We start from the raw sequence: 24,654 nt of genomic DNA on the forward strand, positions 1-24,654 counted from the left end.
AGGTAAAGCATAGGGAAGCATTGTAAAGCACAGAGAGGTAAGGTAAAGCATAGGGAAGCATTATAAAGCAATGAGAGGTAAGGTAAAGCATAGGGAAGCATTGTAAAGCAATGAGAGGTAAGGTAAAGCATAGGGAAGCATTGTAAAGCAGAGAGGTATGGTAAAGCACAGGGAAGCATTGTAAAGTACAGAGAGGAATGGTAAAGCATAGGGAAGCATTATAAAGCAGAGAGGAATGGTAAAGCATAGGGAAACATTATAAAGCAATGAGAGGTAAGGTAAAGCATAGGGAAGCATTGTAAAGCACAGAGGTCTGGTAAAGCATAGGGAAGCATTGTAAAGCACAGAGGTCTGGTAAAGCATAGGGAAGCATTGTAAAGCACAGAGAGGTCTGGTAAAGCATAGGGAAACATTATAAAGCAATGAGAGGTAAGGTAAAGCATAGGGAAGCATTGTAAAGCACAGAGAGGTATGGTAAAGCATATTTAAAAAATAAAAAAACATGACAAACTAATGCATGATATAACCATGGGAGGGATGGGATGGTTCTCAGTGACTGGAGCGAGACGGACTGTGAGTGCTGTTCATGAAACTACATCAAAGATATTCTATTACCCCAATATACTCAACCAAAGATATTCTATTACCCCAATACACTCAACCAAAGATATTCTATTACCCCAATACACTCAACCAAAGATATTCTATTACCCCAATACACTCAACCAAAGATATTCTATTACCCCAATATACTCAACCAAAGATATTCTATTACCCCAATACACTCAACCAAAGATATTCTATTACCCCAATATACTCAACCAAAGATATTCTATTACCCCAATATACTCAACCAAAGATATTCTATTACCCCAATATACTCAACCAAAGATATTCTATTACCCCAATACACTCAACCAAAGATATTCTATTACCCCAATATACTCAACCAAAGATATTCTATTACCCCAATATACTCAACCAAAGATATTCTATTACCCCAATACACTCAACCAAAGATATTCTATTACCCCAATATACTCAACCAAAGATATTCTATTACCCCAATATACTCAACCAAAGATATTCTATTACCCCAATACACTCAACCAAAGATACAGTATTCTATTACCCCAATACACTCAACCAGATATTCTATTACCCCAATATACTCAACCAGATATTCTATTACCCCAAGACACTCAGCCAAAGATATTCTATTACCCCAATACACTCAACCAAAGATATTCTATTACCCCAATACACTCAACCAACTATGTTCTTTACACAAGGAGTTCTCAACCTCAAATAATCATTGTTTATTATTGCAGCAGCACCAGCAGTCATTCAGACAGACCCTGTGAGACTCAATCTCCTTGGTTTTCTTTATTATACTGCATCTCTCTCACCTTCTTCTTCAGTAAACTTTGAGCCGTTTTTTTTTTGTCTTTTCTTGTGAGCTCCTATACTTCATTAAATATAAGCCTACAACAACACGACACCTAACTCAATTCTTTTAATTTGTACTGTAATATTTCACACTCTGTTAATATAACCATGGGAGGGATGGGATGGTTCTCAGTGACTGGAGCGAGACGGACTGTGAGTGGTGTTCATGAAACTGCATCAAAAAAATTCTATTACCCCATTACACTCAACCAAAGATGATTATATGGCCGTTATTTGTTCTCTTTTATTATTTCCCCCTCTATCTATTTAACCACGCACACTCTTATCTCACTCCATTCCTCACGGTCTTTTCCCTGAACCCACTTGTATGCTCTTGCTTCCCCCGCCCTTAAACAGACACCCCCGCTCCCCCTCCCTTACACAGACACCCCCCCAACACATCTTTCATGCCAAACCTGCACCCCAATATTCTACTACACACACCACACATTCACACACACACAGTACAACCCCTGCACGCATACACAGACGTTGCAACCCCTGCACGCACTGTGGCAAAGTGTCCGAGCACAAGTGTTTAAAATGTATAGTTGTATTTAGGCACGAGGATTGCACAGCACTTCACGTGCAGGTAAAATGTAACAATATGTGAGCACGGAAAATTGCACTTCATTAATTCACGTGCAATTGTACTGAGACTCCAATTGAATGATTGATTAGCAATCGAGTCTCGGTACAGCTGCATAAAAGCAGCATGTTTTCACTCACTCGGGGTTGTGTGTTCAGGGCGAAAGAACGGGAGAGAGACGGAGAGAAAAAGGAAGCAATTGCTACATCGTGCTGGAGGACCAGCACAGTGCTTGTTTGGTTAGTGTTCGTGCCCCGTTTGTTAGTGTGTGTTTGTTTACTGTTCCTGCCCTGTTTGTTAGTGTCTGTTCGTTTTGTTTGTCTATTTATTTTGGCTCAAGTGCCGTGTTTTGTTTTGTTCAGCATCTTTATTTTCTGTTTGTTCACTTATTAAATGCTGAGCGCAAGCAAGGGCTCAGCTTCACCAAAACTGCACATCTCTGTCCTGTGTGTTATTGTTTCGGGTCTGACGTCACACACACAGACATTGCAACCCCTGCACGCATACACAAACATTGCAACCCCTGCACGCATACACAGACATTGCAACCCCTGCACACACACACACACTGTAACCCCTGCAAGCACACACAGACATTGTAACCCCTGCACACACACACACAAACACACACACACACACACACACTGCAACTCTTGCATGCACACACAGACATTGTAACCCCTGCACACACACAGACATTGTAACCCCTGTGCACACACACACACACACACACTGCAACTCATGCACCCACAGACATTGTAACCCCTGCACGCACGCACACACACACACACACACACACACACACACACACACACACACACACACCCACACACACACACACACACACACACACACACACACACACTGCAACTCTTGCATGCACCCACAGACATTGTAACCCCTGCACGCACACACACACACACACACACACACACACACACACACACACACAGACATTGTAACCCCTTTGCACACACACACACACACACACACACACACCTGCAACTCTCGCACACACACACACACATTGTAACCCCTGCACGCACACACACACACACTGTATTGTAACCCCTGCACGCACTGTCAGACATTTGTAACCCCTGCTGACGTGGTGTGTGTGTCGTTGGGACGTGCGTGTGTTGTAACGTTGGGACCTACGATGCATGTGTCTGTAACATTGTAAGCCCTGCATGCGCGCATTGCAACATGCATACACACACACACACACACACACACACACACACACACGCACACACACACACACACACATTGCAACCCCTGCACGCACATACACATCGCAACCCTGGTATGCATACACAGCCATTGCAGCCCCTGTACACACACATTGCAACACCTGCATGCATACACAGACATTGCAACCCCTGCACTACACTATCCTAATCCTCCCCCCTCCCCCCAGGATCGCTACGTTATATACAGCGAGTGTGGCTATCGTGTAAGGACATCGAGAAAGGACACTAGTTGTTTCGGTCTGTTGTGGGAGGTTTCTGTGGTGTTATGTTATTTTATGAGTTAGTTAGTTGTGTCTTTTAAATGTTTATAATTCTTCATTTGCTTTTATATGTCTGCTGTGTCTTTTCATCTGCCATTTCTCTGTCGCTGTTCCTTACTTTTCTTTTTCTATTTTATATTTCCTGCTTACACAATTATCTGGTGATTCTGTAAATGTTACTTTATTTGTCTTATTTTCTGATTTTATGTTTGCCCAGGGACTGCCAATGAAAACTAGCTCATAGCTAAATCTGGGGGCAATGTCTTATGACATGTCAAAAATGTTAAAAATTGTACATTGTCGCTGTCAAATAAATAAATAAATACATAAATAAATAAATAAAATATAACCAGGCGCCTATGCTTGTAGTTCCGAAGCTGGAGGATATGCTAATTTACACCTGTCTGCTTTGCTGTGGTAAAGTGGCAGAGTGGAAACAGGTGCAGGAGTGATGCAGTGCGCTAATGAACCAGACAGAACCTTGTAATCCAGTTTGGAAAGTGGTGTGCAATCCCCTGGCAATACACACCAATAACAGGGGAACTACGGTCCCAAATAATAAACAATATCCGCCCCACAATAACACAGACACAGTCACCAGTCCTGGGTGCGTGCAGTAGTGCTTGTGGTGGGTAATACAAGTTTATATTTGTGACAAAGGTGCAGTGCTGTTCCAGTTTAGTGCTGGCCCAGGGCGACAGCTCCAGAACTGTGTTAGCTGTCTGGTAACATACAGCACAGGACAAGACAATTGCAAACAACAAATCACAACACTCACAATACACTTTGTGTATTACAGGTCTCTCACAGTCCTTCTTGGTTCTAACAATTCAAACCAAAGTGAAGGGACAGACTGCGATTCTCCACCCCCTTTTATGCTGTCACACATGATCCCTTGGTAAACGAGTGCAACCGCCTCTCCAGTATGCAGCTGCCATGTCATTTCCCTTCCAGGTCAATGCGTTCTTGCAACAGAGTCTCACCTTCTTCCAGACTGGCCGACTTCCTTTGAACCCTGGGAAAGAACTGTCAGGCCAGCCCGTCCAAGGAACTCTGTTCTCGCTGCTTAGTGCCCCCACGGGTCGGTTGGGAGATTTACCACCAAGAATCATTGTATTTGTGTCACATTTGCATTTAAAGGTTATTTTAATTATAACAAAAACTGAAAACCTAAGTTTTGGGATGGATGTCGCAATTCATGTGTTTGTGTGTGTTCTCCTTTGTGTGCTCACAGCAGTGGAAATAATCAGAAACTTGTGTGAAAAAATGCCAGGCTGCAAAACCTGCATGTGATCTTGATTACTTGATCAGAAGACAAAATTGATGCCATTTGTGCAGTCACACTGCCCTCTTCAGGAAGGCTGTAGGGGCCGGAGTTACTTTATCATGCAGTACTTTGTGTTTAATTAATTAATTACTATTTATAACTAGTATAAGCCTTATCATAATGAAATGGATCACTTACAGAACTGACCCAACATGCTTTAATTTGAGGTCATCTGTTTTTGTTAGAATTATAGTATTTGCATTTTACCTACTGTAATGTTGTAATGCTACTGAAGTCTGATGCCAGGAAACGTTTACAGAAAAACAGACACAGGATGGTATTTCCCTCTTTATTCGTCACAGAAAAAGAACGACATAAAAAAAAGCCACAATATTAATCCGTAGGCTTTCCTGAAAGGTAGCTTTAGCTACAGATAACGTAACTACTTATAATATGAAAATGTACTGTATTTATTGTAAATACACAGTACAATTACGATAGAGGTTTTCTGTTGAAGAATACAATACCCCATTACTTGTTGAAAGGCAGTGAATGTACTGTATGGATTGCTTGAGTCTAACCCAAACTCTTCCTTCAAAGCTTAATATTTAACGAAACGGAACACACACTCAAGAATGAAAATGCTATTTGAAAACGTTCCTTTATTACAGAAGTTCAAGGCTGTACAGGTGTAACTTCCCCTATCAGCAATCTTGTATTCTCGGCTTGGTCTGGTCCTTTAATAGATGCCTGCTCTGGTCCATCTGCAAAACACACAAGATAACTTCGAAGAGCCTTAAACACTGACACCCCAGTGGAGCAGGCAGAATGAGTCTGATTTCAGCATGCACAGAGAATAAGAGGAGGTTTGGATATTTACAATTGACCTGTCTGTATCCCGCGCTAGAACTTCACTTGCAGGGTTATCAGCTTTGCAGGGATATTTTCCATTATCAGACTGCACGAATGGGTTGAAGGACATCATGTATTCTACACAAGCAATTTTAAAGCACCAAAGAACAGGGAGCGTTACACATCGTGTCCAATGTCTCCAGTTCAAATATACATAACTGAAGAAATGAACTGCATTTCTGAGCTTAATAGCAATAACATGCTGTATTCTACTACTGCTCACAATCATAATTATACTTTTTGTATCTTGTGCTTGATTTTTCTTATCCTTGTATTGTACTGACTACTTGCTCTTAATGGAATTTACTCTTAGAACCAAATATTTTTAAGTTTAACTGCTCTTATTAAGCTCTTCTTAGTTCTCAAACGTAATTATTTACTGTATTTCTTATGTTCTCTTATTTGAATTTGATCTTACTAATGACTATTGTATTCTGCATTATCTGGTACCTTGTAATGTGATAAGGGCGTCTGCTGATAAATAAATAAATACATACATTAATAATAATGTACACAGTGACGTAACACAGTTCGTCTCGCTGATGTCACGTTCGAAAGACCCGAAGCCCCTCCTATTCGTACTGCCGTGTTGCCGCAGTAGATTATAATTTGTGCGGGCGAAGGAGCGGAGGTGTGTGAACTTCGTTTCTGTATAAGCAAGCAAGCAAGCAAGCAAGCAAGCAAGCTTCTCCTGGCAATAAATTAAAATGTCGGCATTTTCGGAGGTTGCTTTAGAGAAAAAACTATCAGAGCTCAGTAATTCACAGCAAAGCGTTCAGACTTTGTCTTTATGGTTAATTCATCACCGAAAACATTCAAAAACCATCGTAACCGTGTGGATCCAGGAACTCAAGAAAGGTAAGGATATATTTGGTATGCAGAGATAGGTCTGTTCTGCAGCTCGGTAAACACGGCCTTTTTACCAAGAGGGATATGTTAGCGTCGTAAGCAAGGCGCTTCATTCAGTTACAACGGCTCCATGCATTTCCTTGTCAGCTCTAGGGCAAGTATTGTAAAATTATTTTAGAAACCTTGATTCTGTATACCGGTATCGGGTTAACTGTGTTATGTTAAAAAAAATAATAAATAAATAAATAAATAATACGCAAACTCTGTAATGTAGATAGTTTTCATACTGAAGGAAATATAGGTTCAGGTTGCGTAATGTGCGTAACTGCTGTTGTGAGTGAGGAATTTCGGTGCAGTTGACCAAAGATAATAAAAAGAAGGCTCGGACAGACTCCCATAATTCCGAGCGAGTTTACTCATAATTCAATGCGTTTTAAATCACAGGCGCCATTTTTGGAGCCCATAAGTGTTGCAGTAAATCGGTAATCGCCTAAACTCCATATTCGTTTTGCAGTGTAATAGGAAAAATAGCTTATAGTTTTAATGTTGCTCACTGTAGTGTGTCTGGATAGGTTTTAATCAATACTGAAGACCCTCTAAAATCGCCTTGGATGCAGACATCTGCTAAGTGAGACAATAATAATGTTGGTAATGCGCTGAAATGTCCCTTTGGATTTTAATAAATAAATCAATAATAATATTAAATCAGTAGTCAAATTCTGATTTGTCAATGCTTTTGTGAAATATGTTTGTGTGATACATTTAATCATGTTACTATATTTGTTATGTGAGTCGATATTTTAATTTCATTGATGATAGCCACAACGTCATTGGGAATAAACAAGATAATACTGATACAAGGACTTGCTTTTTGTTAGCTTATTTCACTATTAATAAGCTTCACTTGCATATACATTAATCCAGAAAAGGCAGTGTAGATCTGGTGTAACGAAAATGCAACTTAAACGTGTATAAGGTTTTTTTTTGTTTTGTTTTTTAAATAAATATTTGCATTGACTATTGAACGTTGCAGCAGGCCTAGTAATTATAAAATATGTGCAGAAACGAACTCATTAGCACCCTGTTCCCAAAGGCAAGGTTTTATCAGCCTCAATTAGAGCTGTATCAATCGGAGCATGGCCAGCTGAAGTGCTAGTGAATTCCTGTTGTTGTTGTTGTTATTATTATTATTATTAGTAGTAGCAGTTTCACTACTTTCTACAAGGCTGTTACAAGAAATTATATACGAACACACCATATACAGTAATCTAGGGTGTTGTAAACAGTAAGTACTCTGTACACAATATAGCTTCGTTCTATACATACACGGGACGTTAGACACCACTGGTAAATAAATGTTAGAGGCTGCCATGTTGTAAACTCAATTTTAAATGATTTAAGTTCAGATCAGTCTGTTTTCCATTTATACGAAATCCTCATTTTGTTGGACGTACGCAATGCCCCGGCTGTAAAAGCCGATTAGAAACTTAAACTATTTTAATAATATAGTAAAATGAACAATTAAGAATGGCAGTAAATATACCAATCCGGTAGACATTCTAGCCTAAAAAACGCCCAGTTAATGTTTTTTTTGTTTTTTTTTAGCAGCCCCAGCAGACTCTGCACTGGGCTGAGTGGGCTCCCATCTAAGCCCCGCCCACTTTGTCCGATCCTTCTTTTTAATATATTGTAGTTGACGCAGAAACGAATGCACGTTGAATGACCCCTTATGACGTTCTCAAGCGCAAATGGCCCCGTTGTCAGGGGAGCAGCGTCCAATGGTTTATTGGTTATTTAATCTGGAATATTGTTGCTGATGTAATTTCACCCATATATAGTCTGTACATGTTATTAATGATGTAGAAAGTGGGGTATGGTACACTTAACATGCACACTCAAAAACAATACAAATTCTACCAATTTTTTCACCCTTGACCTTTTATAGTAATAAACAAGAAAAATTAGGTGAATGAAAAAACAAACAAACAAACAAAAAAATACTTCTCTTTGCCTTATGGTGTGATCAGAGCAAGTTAGCAAATACCCAAACCCCCAGGAGGTTGTAATGTGTGACTTGCTCAATCATACAGGCTGTCTGAAATTTCTTAGTTTTTCTTCATGTTCAGCCTGCTGTTTCTTTGTTTATGTATTGCTACAAATCTTAACTTCAGTCCATTCCTTAGGTAGCCTTCAGACCAGTACATGAAAACCTAGCTTCCCAACACACCTGCAGATTTCCCATCCTAGTTTTCCATAGTGAATTCTGAGCCACAAATTTATTTATTTATTTTTTCTTTTAAAATATTTTCCCTGATCTTCTGTCCAAGAACTTGGTAATTCACTTGCTTCCCCGTGGAATTGTGCTGCTGATTCTGGGGGCATTGAGCCTTGCATGCAGATAGCTCTTCTGCACCTACTGACTTTTTTTTTTTTTAATAAAAGAATTCTGCATTTCTATGACTACTTTCTTGCATCCTGTCAATCTCTCTATCCTCTCTCTCTCTCTCTCTCTCTCTCTCTCTCTCTGTAAGAAACAACAAAGTATAATCTTCCATCTAATAATAATAATAATGCAATGTTGGTTAATTTATTTCACTCTTCAACATCTGTGAAAAATGCAATTTCTGCTTTTATACTGTGTTTTAGTCTGTTTTGGATCTTTATATCCCTGTTATAACACTGGGTTGCTGCATCATAATTTTGCCCAGAGGAAACTCGCATAATATAGCCTACGCAAAACATCAAGCAGTACAGGGCCAACAAGCATTTGTGTGTGTCATATTTCAACAGCCTATTAGGCTGCAGATGTAGTGAATGCTGTAGGAGACTGTAACCGCTGCAAACCACTCGGACAAGAAAATAATATGCAAGGACAGGAAATTGACTAGTTGCTTACTTTTAGCATCGGAGATTTAAAAATAGAATCTGTGGTGTTTAAAAATGATTTATTATTATTATTATTGTTATCATCATAGCTCTCAATGATGCGTCATATTTTGCTCTTTAAATTCCAGTTGTTAAACTCAGATTTTTTTTTTAGCTTTTAAACTCAAAATTGATTCGTTTTTTAAAATGAATCAGGAGCCTCTGCCCCCCTAGCTATGTATAAACTACTTAATAATGTGATTACCACTAAAGATTTTAAACAGTGACAAGGTTCAAGTCACCCAATACAAATGTGAACTCTCAAGCTACCCCCAAGTTAAAATCCTGGGAAAAATCGAAGACTTGCATGCTGTAAATAACTTACTCCTTGATTATTAAACCAGTCTTATTTCTAACCAGGAAGCATTGCTCTGCTTCCTTACTTGATGATTATACAGTGACAATATCTGACGCCAAATTCTTATAGTAATAACTCCTCCAATAACAAACACAAGTCTTATTTCTAACCAGGAAGCACGGCTCCCTTTTTCCAGGAGATTGCTTTCCTAGCTTATGTAATGTCACCCTAACATCATTTTAAAAGCACAAAGCAGAACCCTCACTGACTAAACAATTAGCCTAATTACAGCAGAGCAACACAAGCCTGGCTGTGCAACTGCGATAGAAAATAAATGAGCGGAGACGTGTTCTTTTAACAATCCTGCACTGGGATCTAATTCAAAGTAATAGACAGTTATTGTAGTTATTGAATTAATAGACTTTAAAAAAATAAGCAAATAAACAAACGTCAGTTTTATTTGCATATGAAACCATTTCAATCCCGTCGTGTAGCTTTTCCTCACTGTCTAGTCTCACACGAATCTTGAAGTCATCAATAGGAATTAAATAGCTGGAGCACAAAAAATCCTCCTTAGTGGTAAATGTAGCTTGTACACTGTGCAGCAGTTACCAGCCGATGGCAATATTGAGTTCTGGTAGACTTTTGACCGTTGTCACAGCTATCTCATCATGTTGCCAGAATAGTGTGAGATACAGACAGCACTGATGCTGTTTCCTTCTCCTGTTTTATTTTTGTAAATACATATATCCTCATTCAAAACATGTATTTGTTTCTGTGCTTAAAATAAAGGCACTGTAAATTTCATACTTGTGAGTTCCTCACGGCCTCAGTTCCTTGGATAGGAAATAATACAGGAAATATAATACTTAGAATGAAACAGCATTAATAAGGAAGTTATCTAGACTATTGTGACTTGGCTGTTTGAGTATACTTAACATTGACAGAACAGCAATAGTCTCTGGTGTTTCCTTCTATATTAGACTCAATCTTTCAAACCACCCTTGTGTATTATATATATATATATATATATATATATATATATATATATATATATATATATATATATATATATATATATATATAAAAAATGGGCAAATCAATATTTTGATACAATATCGATGATGATTTCCATATCAAAAAAAAAAAAAAAAAAAAAAAAACCCTTACGCTTGCAGAGACCTACTTTATTGCTAAAAACACAAATGCAGTATAATTAAGTTTTTATTTTATATTGATATGCAATAAACCCTGTACATAATACCAGTCATGGTCAGTCTCGAAGGCTACGCCACACAGTAAAGTATTAACTATTGTATAAGCTACATGCACCAAGTGACATCACAATCTTTTACGCTGAATGACTGGTTTACTTGAAATCCTGTTCTTTACATCTTTCCCTTTGCTGTATTGAATGGTTTTAAAATAGATATATTTTAATTGTTTAATTTCTGAGAGAAGGTTGAGTTGCAGTTCAGGCACAGATACAAATGCATTTAAATTAATGAGAAGGAAACTGCAGTGCTCACTGTTGTCCAGTTTCGCTCTGCTTCAGCTTGGTAAAATTCAACAGCAAGTTTATTCATTTCCCGTGCATGAAGAGATGAGAACTTTTCCTGAAATATTCCAAGAGATAGTCACAGTAACGAAACACGCTGAAGTGTGTGTGTGTGTGTAATAATATATAAATCACACACTGTCAAGTTCCACATACTTCTTTTATCAATCTATATATATATATATGCTCCAGGGTTTCCCCCATTCCATTTCAGCTGGGTGGGCCACCGGCTAAGTGACTGTCGCCGCCCAGCTGAACAACCCTGATCCGCCCATCTTGCAGACTTGACACTACATTTAACCAATCAGAGAGTTGAAGGGGTGGGTTTTCTGTTTTAAGCACTTCTAGAGGCTGAAATGTTAAAATGACTGCTAAAAAAAAATATCCAATTTATTTTCTAAGTATACCTCTTCAACCTGCTGACCCGCTATGTCCCTGCCCCCAAGCCGAGATCCTCTAACTCCCCAAGCAAAAGTTCAACACACTTGGATAATGCTCGTTTAGCTTCATGGCTCCGACTCTCTGGAGCTCTCTCCCAGCTTTGGTGCGTGATGCTCCCACCGTCGCTCGCTTTAAATCAACTCTCAAGACCCACTTTTTCTCATGCTTTCCATGCTCTTTAAGCCTGATGTCTGTTTTCTCATTGCTGCTTTTTTTTTTTTTTTTTTTTTTTTTTTTTTTACACGTCCACAGTGTTAGATTTCTTTTCACATCCTATTCTTGTATTTCATGTATTATGCATTGTTTCACTATTTCATGTATTATTATGCATTGTTTTTATTTTTACTGTATCTTGTAAAGCGCTTTGTGATGATGGTCCACTATGAAAAGCGCTGTATAAAGTAATGATTGGTTGATAAGTAAAAATAGTGACAATGATTGTGGATGTTACCAAACCGAAATTGATGATGAAAAAGAAAGAATGTAGAAAATGGAGAGCAGCCTGATTATAGTCAACGAAGAGCAACTTGTAGAAAGCGAATGGGAAGAACCGCAAGAGGGGCTGGTGCATAAAAAAAGAAAAGAAACATTGTGGTAGTGGGTCTGATATGTAGGGGAAAAAAATAAATGTTTATTTATTTTTACAGCAAGGAATTGGGTGGTATGATGTGCAAGCTCTGCCATAATTACAAAAAAGATTGCAAAGGATCGGGGCGTAAATGGAGCAGTGTAGCCTGGGTATGAATTAGGGTGGATTATTATTTATTTATTTATTCATGGTAAGGCAGTTTTATGTTTGCATTAAAAGTGCTCCTGGCTATAATGTTCTGCCACCCAGCTGTACAGAATTCCTGGGGAGAACCCTGTGCTCAGAGTACACTCTTAAACTCGGGAGACATTTAAGGGGGACACAGATGTTTTAGACTCCTGTTAGTGGACTGTTCGTGCACTGGCTTGCAATATATCCAGACGACTTTTTAAGTAATCAAGAAAATAACACACTCTTTCAGGTTTGAAGTTTTAATGAATCAGAGCGTATTAATACTCCTTTGGTTTATTAAACGCGTAAAGATGGAGCGAGACCACGTCGAGTCCAAGCTGAATAGGCAAGCTGGGCGATGCAGTGCCTTACAGATTCAACTGCGTTAACACTTCAACACAGTTATGGTTGTCCTATATTTCGCCCTTAGGCTAGCCATGCAAAACACCAAAGCACCCACCGCTAAATCCCAAAGCATCTAATATGTCACTCTCTAAAGCTAAAATATAATTCATATACCTTTTATAGCAGTGCTTCAATGCAAGCGAGATACAAATTCAAGATTATGCTTACCTTCCAATATATGGAAGTGTAGTGTAGAACATATGCAAAGACAAGAGCTGTCTTCAAAGGCAGAGGCCTTTAAATACAACCAAACAGCAACAAGCTTTTTCAGACATCTTCAGAGAATGGACCAAAAAGCTTGAGCTAGCAAGCTGAATGGTACTTGACTGAAGTTTCACCTTGGCTTTTATAGAACTTTTCCTTTTAATATACAGTGCCTATGCCTACACCCCCTTTCAAAATGTTCACCTTTTGTTGCCTTATAGCCTGAAATTTAATTTTTTTTTTTTTTCATTTATCTACACATCCTACCCCACAACTTCCAAGTGAAAAAAATATTCTAGAAATTTGTAGAAAATTAAAAATAAAAACTGAATTAGCTTGGTTGGATAAGTGTCCACCTCCCTTGTAATAACAATCCTAAATTAGCTCATATGTAACCAATCCCCATCAAAATCACACACCAAGTTAAGTGGCCTCCACCTATGTTAAATTGTAGTGATTCACATGATTTCAGGATAAATTCAGCAGTTCCTGTAGGTTCCCTCTGCTGGGTAGTGCATTTCAAAGCAAAGACTCAACTGTGAGCACCAAGGCACTTTCAGAAGAACTCTGGGACAAAGTTGTTGAAAGGCACAGATCAGGGGATGGGTATAAGAAATAAATAAAGGCTTTGAATTTCCCTTGGAGCATGGTCAAGACGATTCAGAAGTGGAAGGTGTATGGCACCACCAAGATCCTGCCCAGATCAGGCCGTCTGTCCAAACTGGATGACCGAGCAAGGAGGAGACTGACCAGAGAGGCTACCAAGAGGCCAATGGCAACTTTGCAAGAACTACAGGCTTTTATGGCTAAGACTGCTCAAAGTGTGCATGTGAAAACAATATTCCAAACACTCCACAAATCTGGCCTATATGGTAGGGTGGCAAGAAGGAAGCCATTACTCAAGAAAGCCCACCTTGAATCCTGTTTTGAAGTATCCAAAAAAAGAGATTCTGTAGCCATGTGGCAAAAAGTTTTGTGGTCTGACAAAACTAAAATTGAACTTTTTGCATAGCGTTATGTTTGGCGCAAACCCAACACAGCACATCACCCAAAGAACACCATCCCTACTGTGAAGCTTGGTGGAGGCAGCATTATGTTTTGGTAATGTTTCTCATCGGCAGGGACTGGGGCACTTGTCTTGATAGAAGGGAAAATGAATGGAGCAAAGTACAGAAGTCCAAGAGGAAAACCTGCTCCCCTCTGCAAGAAAGCTGACACTGGGACAGAAGTTCAGCTTTCAGCATGACAATGACCAAATGACACAGCCAAAGCTACACTGGAGTGGCTAAGGAACAAAAAGGTAAATGTCCTTGAGTGGCCCAGTCAAAGCCCCGACCTAAATCCAATCGAAAATTTGTGGCATTAGTTCAAGATTGCTGTCCATCAATGCTCCCCAAGGAACTTGACAGCGCTTGAACAGTTTTGTAAAGAATAATGGTCAAATATTGCCAAATCTAGGTGTGCAAAGTTGGTAGAGACCTATCCCAACAGACTCACAGCTGTAATTGCAGCCAGAGGTGCTTCCACCAAGTATTAACTCGGGGGGGGAGCGACTTATCCAATTATGATCTTTCAGTTTTGTATTAAATTTTATTTGTATTTTTCTCTATACGCTTTTTCCCCTTAACGGTGTGGGGTATGGTGTGTAGATTAGTGGGGGAAAAAATCCTCATTTAAATGCATGAAACTCTAAGGCACTGACATAACAAAAATGTGAAAAGTTCAAGGGGTGTAGACTTTATAGGCACTGTATAACCCCAACTCTGTTTGATTACTCTAACCTGGGTCTAAAATATATTTCACTCTCAACAGCAAAGACATTCTTTTCAGTGTGTTTCAATAAAGTAATACTGAACAAAGACTGTCAGAACTTGAGCCATTGTCTAAAACCACAAAGCCTACAGTCACAGGTTCAGTTACCTTTAAATCCAGTCTATAATAAACATGGTTAAATATAACACTCGCCAGAAAAAGGTTACAGTTTGTAAACTTGGCCTCTTTCCGTCTTCCCAAAATCCCCTGCTCTGGCAGTTTTCAGACTGTAGATAACTCTTCGAGAGAATCTAGCAAGAGTTACTCGTAGTTAATATAAAACACCACTGCAAGCACTTTCCCAAATTTATTACATTAGATCATACTCTTGCTGGATTCAAGAAACTGCCCTACACTGTTATGCCCACTGATAAGAGAAATACATGCTTATTTGTTTAGTCATAGTGAGACAATGGAGATCAGCTTATTAACTCCTTTCTTCTGCAACCAAAAGGTACTTTTTGTTGGTTACTATAAGATTACCCATTGTAGAGAGACCTTGGACTTGAGACTGCAGCTGACCACTAAATTCAGTTTGGATATCGAAGCATGTTCCTCTTATCTTCCTATATCCAGAACGGCCTTTTAGTTTCAAATATAGTCCTGTCAAAAGGTTGCTTTTTTCCTTTGCATTACCTCTCTGTTTTTGGATCTTACAAATCTCTTCCTAATTTAAGGTTTTTCTGATGAGAGCTTTTACTGTGAACTCGTTTCCAATACAATTAAATGAAATGTTCACTTCTGCTGCCAAGACTCATTTTCCTTATCTGTCCACATCCAGTACCTCTTTTCTGCAAGCAGGCAAAGGCGAGATTACCAAATGAATTAAATTCTCTCAGCTAAGTCTACGGTTTACGTGACAGACTGGTACCTTTGTGCACTTACTAAACATATTCAATTAGACCATGTGTTGCATTATATTGTGTTATTTTCAGACTCTTACAGAGTCTGTGCAGTTACACTTCTGTTTTTCTTATTACTGTGAAACCACAAATTTGTTTTCATTTTAAAAAGGTGCTTTAGTCTGATTAAGGAAATCTTGGAACTTTCCACAGGTCAGCCCGACCTCGATCCAGTGAATTCTTTACACAGGCTTTACACAGATCTACTAATATTTTTCTTCTCGTTGCACTAGAATATTCAATAAAGTAATACAAAATCCTACAGTATTACCTAGGGGTGCAACAGTTAATCGATGCATCGATTACTGATCATCTGACCTTAAATTTTACCAAGCTTCGATTTACATTTTGGTGAATTGAAGCTTTGAATTGGTACCCAGTTTTAAGTCTCCTGTTGTCGGTTTGCATTAAAACCTTAGTGTGAGTGCAGGTACGGTAGATTAGCGCGTTGCTAGGATACACGCTTCAAGCCCACTTTGCACGTTGGATAAGACAAATCAGAAGTAGGCCAAGTATTCACTTTTTTTTTTTTTTAAATTAACGCAACTTTTTTTTTTTTTAATTAAATCTACTAATTACCTTTTTGTTTCAAAGCATATTGTTTGGATTATATGGCAATAGCATAGAAAAATAAGCTGAATTTAGTACAATGCATTAATCAGGGTTTGTGAGATTAATTCAAATGCTTTGCTTTTGGACATAATGTAAACAGTATTGAACAAGTCGTGCCTTTTTGTTTAACTGTTATGCATAAGGCCCTGAGAATCGCAGATTTTTGTACAAAATTCACAGCAGTGAATCAGAGTATCATTTTTCATGAAATATGGACAGAACTATTTAATAAATTGTATGTATAAAGTATTTTATCAAACTGCAAAAATGAATATCTAATGATTCTTACCTTGAACTGTAGATAGTGATAGTATATAATGTACAGTGGCCAATGTTCTTTTCACTCCATTTCCCAGTTACAAAAATAAACACGTTTTTTACATTTATTTCAGAACTAGAATTAAAGTTTATATAAAAACTTGAACATTTTATAAATATAACTAACTTCAGAAAATAAACATATACAGTCCAGGAAATATCTTTTTTTTTTTTTTTTTTTTTTTAATTATATTTAATTTTTTTTTTTTTTTTAATTAAAGCCAAGCATCGCCAGATGGTTCACTGTGATCTCTTTCATGGATTGCCTTTGAGCTATAAAAACCTGCCCGTGTGCCAAAACACTTCGCTCCGCATTAACAGTGTTGAGGACAAAAGACAAGTATTGCTTGGCCAGTTTTGTGATGTTGGAAAAGCGTGACTCTGCAGACCTCCAAAAAGAAAAGATCATTGCATAAAAGCGGTAGCCTTCCTATTCAACTTTACAGTCCCGGATGAAGCCTGGCATGGAATCCAACGGGAGAGTATCCAAGTTTAAAATACGCTGTTGTACAAGATCAAACACCCTTACTGCCTTAAGGAACTGGCTTGCTGGCTGAGTGAAACAGGGTGTTCTTTCGCAATGGTCGGGGTTGAAGTAGCTGTTCAGTTTATCTGAAACTTTAGGCTTTGAATCGCTGCGTCGTTGCTGTGTTGCTCCCCTTTAAGAGCTTGGTAACTGTTAATTATATCAGCAACTTTGTGCGCTTGATGAACACGAATTTCACGACTTTCAAACCATTTGATTAAATTAACGAGCTCTTTTCCGTACTCTGTGATTAGGTTGAATTGTATCTATGTTTTCAGAACTGTTAAGCAGACGTTTCAGCACATTTTAAAGCTGCTGTGTTTGGGGTCATTTCGATTTCCTCTGTCACAAAAGTCAGGTGAAACTTAAGGTACTGTGCGTGGTATTCAGCGGCGGCATACCAGCTCCCCCATGTCGTTTTAACTGGTTCGGATCTGAACCCAGAGCTTGGACGGCGCTTTGCAGATGCTGTTTGAAACTTTCTGCTCGGACAGTGTTTTGAAAACTTTTTCCACTCTTGTGACGAGTTAGTCAACCTTATTGATAAATGTCTATACGATAATCAAATACAAAATTTAGGGTGCCAGTTGCACCTTTTAGTTTTACCATAAACTAATAGAATATATCATAACATTTGATTGAACAGTGTATTTCAACTGTCTGTTTACAGCATCCAGTTTGTCAAGCAAATCAGCCCTGCTCCAACAAGATTCAAATTCTCTTTTTGGTCCGGCTCTGAGGTGGTTCTGGAAAAACCACGGCCAGCTGAGCCAACCATCTTTTTACATTACAGGTGTGGGTCACAATAGCCTTCACTTGGTACCTGCAAGACACCTGGACACGATTGGCAGGGACACCTTCCTTACACTCCAGTTTCCCCAAATGAGTCCATTTAACTGTGTGACCAGTTTCACAACCAGCACACTTGATTCTCCTCACATTGTCTGGATCAACATCTAACTGTGAGAAGAATATCCCTTCAGGGCCACTACATTCAAATAGAATCCGGCAGTGCCTGCGTATATAGGAACAGGCCAGGCAAGGCCTTATCATTGACACATTGACAACCCACTGTGGCATTTGTCACATCCATAGTTTAGCAGAGACTTGTACTTAGCCTCTGTTCAAATCAATCTTTCACCACCAGAAGCAATGGTTCAGGATTGGTAACTCTTCTCTTTCATGCATTTCAGTTTGGAGAATACAGGAGAGGGCCAATATTCACTGCACTCATCATCATCAGTGGACAAACCCATTGCAGCTAAATCTGGTCCCATCGAAGAGCCATGCACCAATACAACTGATGCCTTCCAGTCAAAGGGAACCAGTATCTTATAGCACAGGAGAACAGATCAGTCTGACAACGCGCACAATTTCAGACAATTACGACCATGATTTATTCTGAAACGACAGTCAAACATAAATAATTCAATTGCGTAAAACACATTGGTGCTTTAAACAGTTTTGTGATAAGTAAAATAAAATGTACTAGTAGAATCTTTAGATATAATACTTATGGTAATGCAACGAACAGTAACAAAAACAGAACTTGAACAATACACTTTACACCATACTCTTAAACTATGCGGCTTCTCATTTTTCAAGGATCTAAACAGCGGGCCCTTGTGCTCATTTCTGCTGTCACCTTGTCTTTGGACACTGCAAACAAGTAGCAGAAAAAATTATTGGATTAGTTTGGAGAGTACTTTTATAAACTGACTGTGCGCTAATTTTTCTTAAATACATGTTCAGCCATTGAGTTTGCACAAGAGTTATTAAAAAAATAAAAATAAAAAAGCTGTCAACTGTAGATGCAGTCACTACAATATTTTCCATCATGCCTGTGCATGGTAACCATTCATTTTCCAGTTTCAAACCAAAATTAGCCCCTTTTATTTGTACATCTATATATATATATATATATGAAAAAAAGGGTTACATTGGCTTTGCTGATGCACTATATATATCTTTCCCTCCATAATAAATTATATTCTCCTGATTTTTGTGGAGCTGCATTTGTGCCATACAAATGTGGGAAACGTCATCAGTGTGTCCATCTGTCTGCGGTTAATATATAGCCCATATTGTTCTTGGACAGTTCTACAGTTATGCACAAACACTGAGCACAGTGTATATTTTCTGCACTCTTAAGGATAGTTGATTCACTACAGGGTGGTCCATCAGCACCAGTGAGACTCGCTCATATGTGTTTGTGGGTTGCTTTGAGCTCCCTATGAGATTCGGATAAACAAGCCCAGTATAAAGCTAATTTGATACAAATCCTATGCAAAGTTTGGAATTAGGTGAGTACACCGCACACGACATTGTAGAAAACTGTTAAAAAATCCTGCTCTTTGCAAGGTGATATTTCCGAACTTTTACTTTATTTTCAATGTTTGCTTTTTTTCAGTGCCAATCAATAATGACAAAGCATCTTTGGTAAATTCTCTGAGCATTTTATGTAGCCTTTTTAATTTGCTGATCATAGCTGAATTTTTTATTTTTTTTTGGTTGAAGTATGTGATTTTATAATATGGACGATTAAATGTACATTACATCTTTTCATCTGCACTCAGCAACAGTGGGGGGGGGAGCTAGTTTATTTATTATATGTATTTGTTAGTACAATGTGAGCGAAGCGTGCCTATTTTGTCTGGCGCGAGAGAGCGTCGCGGGATTCGCAAGCAGTGGAGTGGGATGAATTCATGAGCGGAGGACGTTATGAGCGGTGAGCAGAATTCTGTCATCGCTCCACTCCGCTCACATTATATGGTCATCATGTACATGTAATGCAGCTGATGACTCATTTACTTCCGGATTGGCTAAAGTCTGTGAAGTATACAAATTTCAGTATTGACGTGGCTGATGATGGAATAGTTATACACTATAACAAGACCTGTCTCTTTTTTTTTTCTCAATGGATATTGTGAAGCAAAGCATCACTAAGTTAAAGTAAGTTATTGTTTTTCATATGTAGATACCAGTTAACATCTGTTTGATATTGCAGTTGTATTATATTTCTGTGGTTTGGGAGACTTCAATATTATCTGTCGAAATACGTGCACAATATTGATATACAATTTTCATAGCATATAATGTGTGTATATGTATCACTCAAACAAATGTCTAATGTTTTATCTACTAGGTTATGCATTAGTTTAATAGACTATTACATAATGTGTATTTTTTCTTAATTTATACAAATGTTTATTCTAACATACAGTGGTCTCCAGCTAAGAGAACACCTCTCAGGGAAGCAAGCAAAGTGTTCTCTGAAACGGAGTTGACCACCAGACACAATATGAATCAATCAATAAATATGTATTACTTGTTAAATGTTAGGCCTATACTACAATAATGTTGTTGAAGCTGATACCCTGTAATGTTGTTGAAGCTGACACCCTGGGATCCTTCAAGAAGCTGCTTGATGAAATTCTGGGATCAGTAAGCTACTAACAACCAAACGAGCAAGATGGGCCGAATGGCCTCCTCTCATTTGTAACCTTTCTTGTGTTCTTTCTTTTATATATATTAATTTGGTGAAGTCGATTATACATAAGGTCCCCTTTTCCCATCTGCTTTCACGGTGTCCTGACATTTACCCTCAAACCATGACGTCCTGCTAGGCACAGGTGCCACATACGTAAACAATCAGCAATCGTTTTTCACATAGGTTACTATACTAAATTAAAAGTATGCAAAAAAACTGAAATTAGCGATAAATAGTTATAACATAGTTGAATTAGAAGGTGCAGTGGTGGTGTGTGTTGTTTTTTGTTAGCTAACTAAAAAACATACCAATGATAAAAGCATTGCATTCAAAAAAGGGGCATTCTTAAACTTATATAAATAAAACATTGTATTAAAACATTTTTTAATCTGATAGTATGTGTCTCAGTTCTGATCTTAAATCTGGTCACCTTAATTGTGCAGTTTAATATACAGGTATTTAAAACCAAAATGAAATGGAAGTGACGTGCACAATTACTGTTTTGATTTTATCAGTAGCATGCCTGTCCAGTCTTACTGAGACAGTGTTAGCGAAGATTGCAGCCAATAGGATGATAATACTGCGGAAATGAACTGCGACCAACATAACTTGAAACTTATCCCCCTGCCTTTGCACATTGGCATCTTGGCGTGACACAGATTGTGGTGGACAAATACAAAATAAATGATGCTAACTTTCCTATTTTTGGAATGAGGGGCACAAAACAGGGTTGGATCTGGTCATCCAAATGAGTCGCTACTCTCCAGTGTATTTAAGAACAACCTATTTTGAACAGCCATGCAATTCCTAGTGTACCTTAAGGGGTTGAAAATCTTCCTGGCACATTTCTACATGTTTTATAGACCATTAACAGGAGGATGGCAGTTCAGCGTGCTCAGGAAGCTTCGACGAGGAAGACGCGTATGTGCCTGCAGTAAAGCTTCTGTATACAGCTAAAATATGGGAAAAATATGACTTATGGACACCCAGGGATCATGTTTTGGTGTAAAACTGATTGTGGGACACTAAAGGATTTTTGGCAGCATTTTTATGCCAGTGGGCAAGGGGAAGGAAGACATGCATTGCAGTTTGATCCAGTCTTGTTTGTTTGGGTTAATAAGACACACCTGAGCTTGTACACTGGTTAATCAGGCTCATTTTAAAAGAGGAATTGGGGGGGGGGGCGGCTGTGCAGTAGGAGTCTCATATCAATCCATATGCATTGTATTTCAGTCCAGCCTTGCCTTGCATAATGTGTATCTGTTCAATTGCTAATATCTCATAAACCATTTCACTATATTTTCATAGTGTTATCAAGTCTAACAGCACCCTTCATTTTGTTCTGTGACCCAATATGACCGCTGTAATGTGACATTTTATTTAAGTCTTTATTTTTTGTAGATATTGGCTTCAGACTTGTTGCAGCTGTATTGTCCTCCTTAAGGCTATATAAACCCTGCATGCGTAATGTGTTTTTTCTGACCATGGCATTGACCTCTGCCCTAATATGGTTGCCATTTTTAATGCTCATGTAACTGTTTAAGTTTCTAATGTACAGAGGCAGTACACAAGAATTACACCGGGGGGGGCAGGCACCATTTTTTCTGTGAGGGGGCTTGTTTACATATACTACGTATAGGAAGATACACAAACACACACGTGTGTGTGTAACACAAACATTGTATTGGTATATAAATATAAGTGCCATTAATAATGATCCCAAAGTGCTTTATAAATAAGAGACTTAATTCTGATATACCACATCCTGAAATTTATCAAAATGACAACTAAATAAGGCAATATCAATCAACAAAATATAACAAAGCACATAAATTAAATGCAAAACATAACTGGCCAATGTCATGAAGAAAACGTCCTCCGTAAAGCTGCAACCTTCACTTTCCTTTTGCATTACATGTTTTCACTGCTACTACTTTCCACTCGCCGCGGAACTTGCAGGTCCAGTCCTTCTCAAAGGCCAGTTGTATGAGCTGCGCTTTGCGGTTGTGAAGCACGCTCCTTTGTGTTGCCAGCACGGTGGCAGTGGTAGAACAGGAGTTTTCACACACAGCATTAGATGCCCCAGAAGTCAAAGCAAGTCCAACACTCTTGCAACACTAGGCACCGCATCAAGGGCACGGTGAAATGTTTTCAGTACTGACTGGGTGATCCACTTTTTCATTTGCATTTTGATTTTGTCTGCTTCTGAAGAAAAAGACATGCAACAAGCAATTCAGATTCAGTAATGTCCAGCTTGATTAAATGAACGAAGGGTTGCAAATCGGCATCTTGGAGAAACGCTGGGCTATTGGGGTCGGCAGCCTGTAGCACTGCAATGTTTAGTATTGCGTTCATTAAAATGAGCTGAGAGTTCGAGTACAGCATCCAGCACACCTCTTAAGCTCACGTTCGTTATTAGTTTCACCTCCTGGCTGACCAACAGATCCCTCAACCACAGTCTTCTAAGGTACTTTCATAAAATTTTGTTTCTCGCATGGCACAGCTGTTTCACCATACTCTAGAACAGGGGTGTCTAACTCAATCATACAGCAGACAGTTTTGGATTCAAATGCACATCCCGCGGGCCACACAGTTGGGCCTATGAAAATGAAAAGCACAATAATACGGTATGAATTTGTCAAACATCGGCAGTATAAAAACGGGAGCTAAATTCACGTCAACCCACGCAATGTCAAAGCACATTAATGACTAAAATGATATGTATACTCACTTAGTGCTGTGGCTGCTTGCTTCCTGATGCCTAATACCTCTTTGTTTGGACCAGTGCATCGAAGTTGGGAAAAGTGACTAGGCTGTTTCTACCTTTTAATAGAGAGTTCAGGTGTGCATCGGTAAGTTGTGAACGCAGTTTTGATTTGTTCACGTTCATGACGGAGAACAGCTGTTCACACACAAGTTGTGCCAAACATGAACAAAATTCTTGCAGCAAAAGACTTCAGCTGGCGGTAATTTGGTCCTACGTACTGATAGCATGCTCCCCTATCAACACTGGAGAATTTCTCCTTCAAAGCAGTATCACACTGCAAGTCAATTTATTTCCATCTGTAGCTCTTCTCAGATTTCAGACACACTGATAGAAAATGGGTTACGAAATATCGCAAAGTCTTTTTCAAGGCTTTTTAAAGTCCGAAAACCTTTCTTAGAATTCTATTCTCAAGTTGGAGATTTTGCTGCTGTATTTTGTGAGTGGGTCACGACGCTCTGCCGTGTCTGCTTGTCGTGATTTTAATCTTGGAAAGTGTGCCATATTCTCCGAAAGTTGCATTTCCCACAGCTGAAGCTTAATGTAAAAAGCATGAATGCTATCAAAAACATCAGTCACCAATTTATTGCGCCCATGCATTTTGGTGTTAAGACAGTTGATGTTCTGTAATATCAACCATGAAAGCAAGACCCTGCATCCATTCATCGTCTTGCAATTCAGGCATAGCCCTCCCTTTTTGCTCCATGAACAACTGTATTTCACCACGCAATTCACAGGAACGTTTCAATACCACTCCCCGGCTTATCCCACGAACCTTCATCTTCAAGAAGGCAGTTGAACTGCCTGTGGTTCATGCCCCTGACTTGAATGAAATTAACAGTCTTTGTAATCACGTCCAGCACATTTCCCATTTTCAGTGTTTCACTACCCAGTGCTTCCTGGTGTAAGATGCAATGCTCACTGCTAAACTGTCAGGATTGATGGCATGTCATGTTTTCTTTAACTTTGTGGCAACTCCAGCTCTCTTACCCACCATACATGGTGTCTGTGGCCAAACTCACAGCTTTTGACCAGTCTACACCTATTTTGTCCAGGGCAC

The 24,654-nt window shown here is 38.8% G+C and overlaps 1 protein-coding gene across 2 annotated transcripts in view; it reads left to right on the forward strand.

The window, feature by feature from the left end:
* The first annotated feature begins 6,303 nt into the window (after positions 1–6,303).
* LOC121313670 (regulation of nuclear pre-mRNA domain-containing protein 1A-like) overlaps positions 6,304–24,654 on the forward strand; it is a 53,700-nt gene continuing 35,349 nt past the window's right edge. The window contains exon 1 of one of the 2 annotated variants that reach the window (XM_041246448.1): positions 6,304–6,588. In XM_041246448.1, the coding sequence (XP_041102382.1) occupies positions 6,438–6,588 (151 nt within the window). In that variant the 5' untranslated portion in view covers positions 6,304–6,437. The remainder of the gene's footprint in view (positions 6,589–24,654) is intronic. The other variant, XM_041246447.1, reaches the window with a different exon arrangement.

This window comes from Polyodon spathula, chromosome 3 (assembly GCF_017654505.1).
Source record: "Polyodon spathula isolate WHYD16114869_AA chromosome 3, ASM1765450v1, whole genome shotgun sequence".
Classification (NCBI taxonomy): Eukaryota; Metazoa; Chordata; class Actinopteri; order Acipenseriformes; family Polyodontidae; genus Polyodon; species Polyodon spathula.